General features: G+C 46.0%; 1 protein-coding gene and 1 long non-coding RNA gene across 5 annotated transcripts in view; one reads left to right on the forward strand and one right to left on the reverse strand.

Moving 5' to 3' along the window:
* The window catches only part of ADGRB2 (adhesion G protein-coupled receptor B2), a 162311-nt gene extending 157184 nt beyond the window's left edge, over nucleotides 1–5127 (forward strand). For all 4 annotated transcript variants that reach the window (XM_083625135.1, XM_083625136.1, XM_083625134.1 and 1 more), the window contains exons 29-31: nucleotides 2336–2440; nucleotides 3658–3711; nucleotides 4139–5127. In XM_083625135.1, the coding sequence (XP_083481261.1) occupies nucleotides 2336–2440; nucleotides 3658–3711; nucleotides 4139–4321 (342 nt within the window). In that variant the 3' untranslated portion in view covers nucleotides 4322–5127. The remainder of the gene's footprint in view (nucleotides 1–2335; nucleotides 2441–3657; nucleotides 3712–4138) is intronic.
* LOC310767878 lies at nucleotides 5–9906 on the reverse strand. The gene is made up of 3 exons (XR_014551085.1): nucleotides 9642–9906; nucleotides 2879–2970; nucleotides 5–1162 (listed from the first exon to the last, which is right to left on the reverse strand). It is a non-coding gene; the product is annotated as an uncharacterized lncRNA (long non-coding RNA).
* Between the last annotated feature and the right edge of the window lie 789 nt (nucleotides 9907–10695).

Consider the following 10695-nt stretch of genomic DNA (forward strand, 5'->3'; position numbering starts at 1 on the left):
AAGTGCCTGCCCAGTCTTCTCTTCTTCCTGATGTCGCAAAGAGACCTCCTTTGCCCCAACGAGATTATTCTTGTGCTCTGCACAGCAGATGTCTATATGATACAAATCTCTATCAGCTTCAGTTTGTTACAGACTTAAACTGGTTTAAGAATAATTCCATCTCCAACACTTGCCCCACAGAACCTCAGGAAGTGTAGTTCTGAGCCCAGGAGGCCTATGAATTTCTAGCTATTCATGTCAAGCAAGAGTTCCCAGGATTCTTTGGAGTCAGTGATACTTGTCTCAAACCAATTAGGTTTGTAGTCTGGATATACGGCATGCCCCTCCAGACTCTTGTTGTTGTTGGGTATATTTTGCAAGCTGTCCTTAATACTGCAATAGTTTGTTAGTGGTGGATTTATACTGGACCATCCACACGTCATTCCACTTTATTCTGCAATGCTTCCCTAATGTTATCGCATTGTTGCTAATCTGGAGGGGGATCTCTTGCACTATAGTGCCAGAAAAGCAGGGCAAAACAAGCAAAATGGAATGTGTGTCTCATAGCAAGTTACAGGATTTGGGCAGGAAGTTATGGGACATGCATTGATGGGAAACAAAGCAGTATCTCCATCCCAAAACTACACAAACAGTTGAAAGCAGCACCATGTGTAACCACCCCAATGCAATCATGAGCACAACTAATCATGTGACAAGTTAGAGAAGGTTTTGGCCAGCTGTTGTGTGGGTATGTAAGGAGACAAAACAGGATTGGGGAAAGAACCCCCCACCCCACCCCTTTACTTAAGGCTCTCTCTTCTCAGAAGCCCAGTCAGTTTCTGGAGAGTCTCATATGTCATGCATGAGGAAGGGAGTAGGCACCGCAATACCCATTGTGTTTATTTCCTCTCTCAAGCCTCTTTTCCTGGTTCTGATTTAAGCATAATCTGATGAAATAGGCCCCCAAGTTTTATAACGGGCAATAAAGAGCGTTAGCAGTTGATTAAAATGCCGGAGCCAGAGATGCGAGTATTTTAGCTGAGTTTATGGGGGAAGAGGTAATATCCTTCCACTTACTGCGAAAGGTTTGATAGTGGGGTGCAGCTCCAGCCAGCCTTAAAGGCTCATCATCAACTGATTTCCGCCCATAAACGTTGACCTGACAGACTCTCTGGTCGTTGATCTGAGGAAAAGAAAAACAACACTCTGGGCCATCCTGCCAGCTACTTAACATCCAGCAGGGGAGAGGCAATAGCTTTCCGGAGCATTGACACAAGGTATGATAAGGACCTTCCAGGCTGCACCCACCTCATCCTGTGAACAGAATTTGCTAGGCTTTGTAGTGCTTCAGGAACCTGCAACAGCCTGAGACCACAACAGGACACAAGGAATGAGAAAACCACAGGGAACAATGCCTCTTTCAGACCGCCTAAAGCTCTCTTAAAAACTACTGCCTGCCTCCAGCCAGCCCCGGTTCTTTGTGAGTGGAAATTCAACAATGCTTTTGAATTCCCCCTTCAAAAACTAAAAGGATATATTGCAGAGGTTAGAGTAGATGACCCTCTTGGTCCCTTCCAACTTTACAGTTCTATGATGGGGTTTGCTTCATGCTTGTTATCTAAGTGGCTACTCCTTGTGCCACACTAATCAGGATAATATATTTATTATTAGTATATTATTGGTCATCCCAGCTCACCTGATCTGGGGAAATAAAGAGATTTCCCCTTAATAGCACAAAACTCTTCCCATTCAAAAATATTCAGAACAGCCCTGCAATGTTGACCAGTACTGATCATCCTCATCATCTGCAACAAGGATGCGGGGCATTTTTCAGCCTGAGGGCTGCATTCCCTTCTGGAAAACCTTCCGGGGTGAGGGGAACCTGCCAGGATGAAAGGCAAGAAAGTGGGTGGAGCAATGGAGGTGACTCTTCTTCTCTTTTTTTTAGCATTAAGCCATGCAAATGGTCAGAGCTTACACACACATACACAAAAGGCATTATCACAGCTCAGAGAATGCTGAGCTAGAAGGACCAATGGTCTAATGCAGCATCTTCCTGCGTTGCAAGCAAAAGTGCTTGGGGAGGAGGGTGTGCAGGAGGGATGTGAACAGAGGAGGAATCTGCAGAAGTCCACATGAGGTTCTCCACTCCTGCTGCACAAGCAAGTGCTGGCTTAAGGCTGCCAAGGGAAGCCAAGGCTCAGGCTGGGATGGATAAGGGGCTCCTTACATTTCATGTGCTTTGAACCATCCAGAGATGCTTTGGGAGATGAGCTCCTGTGCCCACTGACTTCTCTGCTCTTTCTCTGCTCTCTCTCCCTCCCCTCTTGGGACTTGTTGATTAAAAAATCTGCAGAAAGTCATGCATACAAGAAAGCGCCACTCAGAACTTTACCACGAGCTGAATCAAAAGTTCCACACACTGGACCGGTATCGGGCTCCAGCTACCAACGCAGCAAAGGTAAGAATGGGAGGAAAGCAAAGGAACAAAATCCTCCCTCATTAAGGCTCGGAGAGCATCTGGCAGTAGTATTGAGCAGGGCTTAATCTGATTGGCAGGGGTGGGGTGTGTGGTTCAAACTCAGCACCTGTTTTGAATGCCTCTGGAACATGTGACATCATAATGCTCCTGAGCATATGCAGAAGTCAGGGCAGATGAAATAATTTAATTGGTGCAACACAGATTTCACATTTGGGGTTCGTTTGAACAGGATGACCACTGATTATTATTTTTTTAAGAAAGTTGCATTTAACTATGAAAGATAAAAAAGAGTCTCATGACACCTTGAAAACTAGGAATCTTATTATGGACCAATAGAGTCCACTTCTTGATGAACAGAATTGAATTTCTTTGGGTCTGAATAGAGACAATGGGTTTCTTTCCCAATACTATACTCACCTGCTATATAGGAGGCATCCACAGCAGGGTGTTTCTGAAGGCAGCTAAGAGGACATTGGGTTGTATCCAACTAAGTTTTACTCAGAGTTGACCTGCTGAAGTTAAAGAACTTAAGTTAGTCATGTCCATTAACTCCAAACAGGACTAGCATTGCATCCAATCCATTTGTTTGCTTGGGCTTTTCTGCAACTACATATTGGCCAATTTTAGATAATGTACATATCCCCAGCATTGTTTAGAGTTTGCTGTTGATTTTATTTAGATTTTATGCTCTTAACACTTGAATGATGAATTTTGTTCTATAAACCGCTTTGGGGTCCTTGAATGTATTTTAATAAATAAAACAATAAATAATTAACCCCACATTGCCAAATTGTTTGTCACTTATCACTGCTTTCGGAAAAGGGTCGCTCTGCTTCTCTTACATGTATTCTGGCTCTAACTGAACTGTCACTATCTGTACTTTTTCTGTTGTTTCCCCCTGACCAACCCCAACCATCCACACTGCTTACAATTCCACCCCTGTTACAACCATGTGCATAGCTAAGCTGTGCCTGCAACTGAGGATGTTTAAAAAGCAGATTAAATGTGAAGACAAGAGGAAGACACACTACAAAGTGACATAGACTAGGAATCTTCCGATTCACCCATCCTTAGTATAAACTCTGCTGAATTCCACACCAAGAAATACCACAGTTTGGGCCCAGGTTGAGTTGGATCACAGAGTGGGAGGGGAAGCATAGTCTATCGGCTTAATTCTTCTTGTTGTTCTCACACAGAGAGAAAAGCGGTGGAGCGTCTCTTCAGGGAGTGGGGAAAAGAATATGCCTGGCGTAAGTTTTTGTTATCCTTTGATAACGGGAGAGAGGAAGGAAGAAGAGAGATGCATTATGGGAGAGGATTTGCTGGTGCTGGCCACCTAATATACAAAGTAGGAAACAGGCCAAAGCCATCAAGAAGAGCATCTGTAGCTTCTAAAGCTATTGCTGAGTCCACAGGACACCAGAGAGCCTTGGCAAAGGCAATTGCTGTATGTAGAGAATACCACAGTCATGCTACGAAGGGTTTTGGACAGGATTCCAGTCCCACCTGGAGAAACCAGGGTTTGAACCTTTGACAGGCATCCTTGTATGTGCTCCGCTACAGTCATTTCTGGGCCAGCCATTTTCAGCGGAAGCTGCTCTGTGTATCTTGTGCGGATTATTTTTCACTCTGTAGCCTAACAGCACCCCTCCCCTTCGCTCTCTCTTCTTTCCCCAGCAGGAAGTCACCAGCCCAGAGAGCCGGCAGCAGAAGCAGAAGTCTTGGAGCACCTTCAAGGCCATGACGCTGAGCTCCCTGCCCTCCAAGCACCGGGAGAAACTGGAGCTGCACTCCGCTGACTGGGAGAAGCATTGCATGAGCCTGGATCTATCCGAGGGGGACTTCCAGACAGAAGTGTGAGCCTCGTGAACTCTGGGATTTATCGATCTATAAATATATATAAATATATATATATATTTTCACACTGACACTTTGGAAAAAGAAGACAAAAAGAAAAGACAGCTCCATCCCCTTCCGGCGGTTTTACTGAGGAGGGGGGCAGTTTTGGAAACAGTGGCCACCTCTTTAGATGGTCCTCAGGAGGAGGAGGAGATGGGGCGGGATAGCAGGAGCTGCACCCTCCCCAAGTGTCACAAAGGCACAGCCATGCACACACCCCACATAAGCACTTGCTCCACTTGGAGGTCATGATGAGTCGGGGAGGCATTCACACACAGAGAGAAAGACACACACCTTCTGCCAGCCCCTCTTTTTCCCCGTGCAGTGATTCACCGCCAGGATCCAAAAGCGCTCACACAATCACGCCAGCGGCTGTTCCGGCCTCAGGACTTGGAGGGGCAGGGGCAGGCTTCCCCCCACTTGGGGGCAAGAGAACCAACCTTAACTCTTTTCTATCTGGACCTTTCCTCAAGCCATGCACTGTGTGCACGGCCAGCAGTCTGGGATAGCTGTCGCCACTGCCCTGCGTCTCCCCGTTTGAGACTCGGCTCCTTGCACCGTCCTCCCTCCAGCACCAGATCTCCCTGCCTGGGCAGCGGGGGAGAAGACCTGGCTCCTTCTCTGCCCCATTCTGCCCCAGGTTGAATCTGAGTCTCCCTCCCTACCTGGAACACCCTCCCCATGTCTTCCTTCCCCATCCTCACCTGCTCTATCCCAGGCCGGGCGGGCGCTATGTTTGTTGGAAATAAAACATTCACCCTGTGGAACTTTTGCTGCTGTTTGGTTCTTGGTTTTACTGCTCTTTGACCAATGATGTAAGAACAAGCACAGGACGCCCTGCCTTATACCAAGTCAGTATATGGCTGACGAAAATTCATTAACAGTAATGTACCAAAATTCAACTCGTTCTAATACTTAAGAGTCTTAAATGCTATTTACAATGCCAAAATAACATACCCAACTCAATATTTCAAAGCCAAGCAGTTCAATATTCTTGCAATAAGTCCAAGCAGTGCTTGGGGGGGGGGCGGCGCAGGGGGGGCACATACCCCTAAACATTTTGTGAATCTAAGTTTGGCCTCATTGAAGGGCAGTATTTCAATATGAGTAGGAAAATGAGAGTACCCCTAAACATTTTTTTTTAGAAAAAAAGCAGTGAGTCCAAGAGAATAACTCTCTATTTCTATATTTGTTGCTGATGTGATTCCAATGGAACTCCAGCAACAAGATAACTTAATATCAATCTTTGTTTCATAAATCTTCTTCTGGTCGGCCCGAAATGGAACTTCAGCCTTGAGAAGACACTCTTTTCAAAGAGAGCAAAGCTGGCTCATGCTTGAGCCGCTGTCCTTGTTTTTTGCATTGACCATGAAATAGCAAAATCTGAGGGCTTACTAAACCCCTAACAAGCCTCCATAATGGATATTATTGGGCTGTCTTCAGCCTGGAAGGTAACACAGGTTGGGTAGGCTTGTTCTCCCTTAAAAAGGGGGAGGTAATATCATGTGCAATTTTGATCTGACCTCCCCAGTTTGGGACCTGCTAAGCCAAATGTAGCCCACCAGCTTGCTCTGGGGTCCTTCCAGATGCTTGAAATGCAGGCTTCTGACCAGACAGTAAAACCAAAATATTAACTGAACCTTAGCTGCGTCACCATACCTGGCTAGTGGACTGTATTTTACTTAGAATCATAAAATCATAGAGTTGGAAAGGACCAAGAGGGTCATCTGTTCCAACCACTTGCAATCTTTTGCCCAATGCGGGACTCGAACCCACAACCCTGAACTGTTCCTCAGAAGGCTTGGTTTCCAGACCCTTAACCATCTTGGTCACCCTCCTCTGCACACATTCCAGCTTGTCAATATCCTTCAATTGTGGTGCTCAGAACTGGGCACAGGACTCGGGGTGTGGTATGACCAAGACCGAACAGAGTGGTGCTATTACTTCCCTTGATCTGTACACTGTTGGTTGTGGGTATCTAGGGTTTCAGACGGGACTTTCCCAGCCCTATTCAGAGATGCAAGGGATCAAACTTGGGACGGATGCAAGTCTCAGGATTTTTGCACATCACAGAACCTGGATTCCTTGAACACAGGGGAACTCTGGCTACACACTACTTAGGTCATATATATCACAGTGACAATGTATCTGAGTGAGGTTTTGCACACCCCTGGGCAGGCGCTGTTTATTTCTGCTGGGCTCCAGAGTACCCTGAAAGGAAAATGACAAAATGACTGTGCATCTTCAGCTGCTCCACACGTTTCCAGAGGCAGCAGGGAAAGCAAAAACTGTTTGACAATAAATACAGCCAGCGGGGAGTTTGGAGAACACCTTCAGCCTGAGTCACCTTGTTAGAACAGATGGGAAGCAGCCACATTGGACTGGTTCCTTGGGAGGGCTCTGCTGCCAAGTGCAGGCTCTGCTTGGCAGCTGTTCCAGCGCAACACAAAAGGAAGAAGGGAAAAGCGGCGATTATTGATCCTTCCTTGCCCACAAAGAGGAGGAGGAGGAGTCTAGAACTGCTGGCAATTTCCAACCCAGCTGCAGTTCAGAGTTTGCAGATTTGGTTGGGAAATGGTGTTTTCTGAAATGAGGGGAGACACGAAACACAATCTGTGGCATGCCCCACATGCCCCATCTGTCCACACCACCACCCTGCCCTCCAATCAGGCCTTCAGATGGGGCTGAAGTGAAACATGCCTCCCAATTACAAGTGATGAATCTAGAAGGCTCTTTCCGTTATTATTTGGTGGGGGCACCCTTTGAACTGGCTTGTCTGGGTTTGGGGAGATCTTACTGGTGCTAGTGCCCCCCCCCGTTTCTTTTTATCGACCTTCAGGTGTTTGCAATTTATCAAAAGGTTTCTATCTTGGTTTTCATTCACAAAAGAAATTCTGAAGCAGTTCAGACAATAATAAAATGTAAGACTATCCAATAAAAAAATAATCAATAAAGTTAACACAATAACCAAGGTAAGTGGTTATTAACAATATTACGGATCAGAGAAAGCCTGGCTCAGGGTTCTGAATAGCAGCTCCCATCCTCAGCTCCCATTGGCTATGATGACTGGGGCTGATGGGAGTTCTGAAGGGGCATGTGCTGGCTACCTGTGGCCCAAGTGAACAGGTAGGTCTTTAACAACAACAACAACGACAAAATTCTTATACCCCACCCATCTGACTGCCCCAACCACTCTAGGCAGCTTCCAACAAAAATACAGAGGGAAAGAAGAAGGATAAGCAAAACCTAACCTAACCAAACCATCAAGCCTTAAAAACTTCCCCAAGCAGGGCTTCCTTCAGATGTCTACAAAAAGTTATTTAGTTGTTTAACTTTTTGACATCTGCTGGGAAGGTGTTCCACAGGGTGGTGCCTTGTAATTTCACTTCTCACAATGGGGAAACTGCCAGAAGGCCCTCTGAGCTGGGCATCAGTGTACGGGCTGAACAATGAGGGTGGAGGCACTCCTTCGGGTATACAGGGCCGAAGCCATTTAGGGATTTAAAGGTCAACACCAACATTTTGAATTGTGCTTAGAAACATACCGCAAGGCAACATGGATCTTTTAAAACCAGTGTTATATGGTCCCAGCAGTTGCTCCCAGTCACCAGTCTAGCTGTCACATTCTGGATTAGTTGTAGTTTCTGAGTCACCTTCAAAGGTAACCATGTAGAGCGCATTGCAGTAGTTCAAGTGGAAGATAACCAAACCATGTACTACTCTGGCGAGACATGGTTGGTGTTCACCAGATCTCAATAAGGAAGAATATTCCTCATGGTAAGTGCTACCATGGAGAAGCCCCTCCTGTGTGCCCCTACCAGAAGGGTGTCTGAAGGGTATTGTATAGTCAGGAGGACCCCAACCACAGACCAGAGAACAGTCTCTCAGATAACATGGCCTCTCAGACAACAGGACTAACACTTTAAACCTAGTTTGGTTACTGATTGGCAACCAAGACAGGTCATTCAGTGCAGGAGATTATGAGTTGCCCAGCAGGGTGCACCACTGTGAGATCCCAACTCCCATTCACCCCAGTCACCGTTGTCCAGTGATCAGACATGCAGTGGCAGTTCTGCAGTGTCTGATGAGCCACAGGATCCTCTTCCTTGATTTGAAAGCTGCCAGCAGTGCAGGCCACCACACACACAAACACATGTTTAGAACAGAATCTGTGTATCTGGCAAAGGCATTTAAAAGCCCAAAGAAAGGGAGGATGTAATTCTCTAATTCCATAATAGGGCTGCCTCTTTATGCCCTTCCATTAAAAAAATGGAATTTTTAAAGGGCCTGGGCCAAAGAAAAATAACAATTCTGAGTTCCTGGAACCAGGTCCATGGGAAGTTGATATATGGAGGATTCTGTCCTGGAACAGAGTTCTGGAGTTGATTAATTCCTGCTCTATGAGGCCATGAACAAGAAAAAGTCCTAAACACAGCACACTCCACCCATTAACACCAGTCCCATCAATTTTGTCTGCATCACCCAATCCACTGTGTGCCTCTTGGCTTTCCTTGGACACTGCTAATTTGCTGCCTCTTGTAACAGCTGGCCATGTGGTGCTGAAGCATCTGGCTGGGTTTCTAATGAGACTGACCCCAGACAGTTCCTGAGAACTGCAGACTTTTAAAAACAGGTTTGATGTGTGAGAGTAAGATTTAATCCAAGTCTATAATGGGCAGACAGGTTAGTAATAAGGGACCACACTGCCAAAAGCAGAGACACCAGAGCTTTATACAAAGGGAGTGTTCAGTTTCTTGTTACCCTCTGTTCCTTCATTATGAAGTTCCTGCTCAGGCCAGGGGATAAATGCAGTCTTCAGGACTCTGACCAGGCCAGGCTTCTCAGTGACTCCTGCTCCTGGAGTGTCTGAGCCAGGCTGGAATGTGTCCTCAAAAGTGTTCTGTAGTGATGCCTCTGGCTCACCTGAATGGAAGATGGAGAGATTGGGGGGCAGGTGTGATTAGGGCAGCTGTTCATGTAGGAGTGGATTTAAGCACTAGGAGAGGATATATAGTGTAAAGTTATTATCCTTGCTCATGTGAGTAAGATTAGTAGAGTACCACTCTTTGCAGCTTAAATTTAGACGCTAAAACAAGGTTGATTTAACCTTCTAGAAACAATAATCCAGGATGATTTAAGGCAAACTGGATTTTTCTGGTATTACTAGGGTTGATTTTTTTTATATAGGAAAACCCGAATAGATATTACCCCATTTTCCTCCTTAAAAACATCAACCACAAAGACATTGTTTTGTGAAGAAATAAAAGTAGTATTTACTTACATAATCTAGGTCTTGAAACATCACCTATAGTAGCAAAATGAAGGCAGGTTTATAACTACAGTGGTACCTCGGGTTAAGAACTTAATTCGTTCTGAAGGTCCGTTCTTAACCTGAAACTGTTCTTAACCTGAGGTACCACTTTAGCTAATGGGGCCTTCCACTGCCGCCATGCCACCGCTGCACGATTTCTGTTCTCATCCTGAAGCAAAGTTCTTAATCCAAGGTACTATTTCTGTAGCGGAGTCTGTAACCTGAAGTGTCTGTAACCTGAAGCGTCTGTAACCCGAGGTACCACTGTACTATGTCACAAAAGTACAAAATGTAAGTTTAAAAATGGGTCTGAGCTGCAGAACTCAGACATGTACAAGTGAGCAGCATGGAAGCATGATGAAGAAAGAGAAAAATGCCTGGGCAAGCAGGACATATATAGGGCTACAGCTTCCTGTCTAGGCAGACAAAGCAAGTGATCTCACAGAGTTCTCTCTAGCAAATTTTACAGGACATCTCTGTGAGCCTCAGCTCCTTCATGTGCCTACCTGGCAAAACATGAATTGTTGGATTGACTGAAACAATGTCCTACAGTTGACTAGGCAAAGAGAGAAGCAGCAGCCTATCCAAGAAGAGCCTTGCTATAAAGCAGTGGGGGAGGGTTGCTTTTCTGCCCGAGGGCCACATTCCTTTCTGGGGAACCTTCTGGGGCCACATGCCAGTGGTGGTCAGGGCCAGAGGGAGAAATGGTTAGGCGGGGGTCAGCAAACATTTTCAGCAGGGGGCTGGTCCACTGTCCCTCAGACCTTGTGGGGTGCCAGACTATCTTTTGAAGGGGTGGGGAGGACGAATTCCTATGCCCCACAAATAACCCAGAGATGCATTTCTACTCATGTAAAAACACGCTGATTCCCAGACCATCCACAGGCTGGATTTAGAAGGTGATTGGGCCGGATCCAGCCCCCAGGCCTTAGTTTGCCTACCCATGGGTTAGAGCAAAAGATGAAAATGTGACTTTTGTTTTTACACACACCCCTCTCTGTCATCCATCCAGGCAAGCAAGAAA

Source organism: Podarcis filfolensis (assembly GCF_964270895.1).
Source record: "Podarcis filfolensis genome assembly, chromosome: 8".
In the NCBI taxonomy this organism is placed as follows: Eukaryota; Metazoa; Chordata; class Lepidosauria; order Squamata; family Lacertidae; genus Podarcis; species Podarcis filfolensis.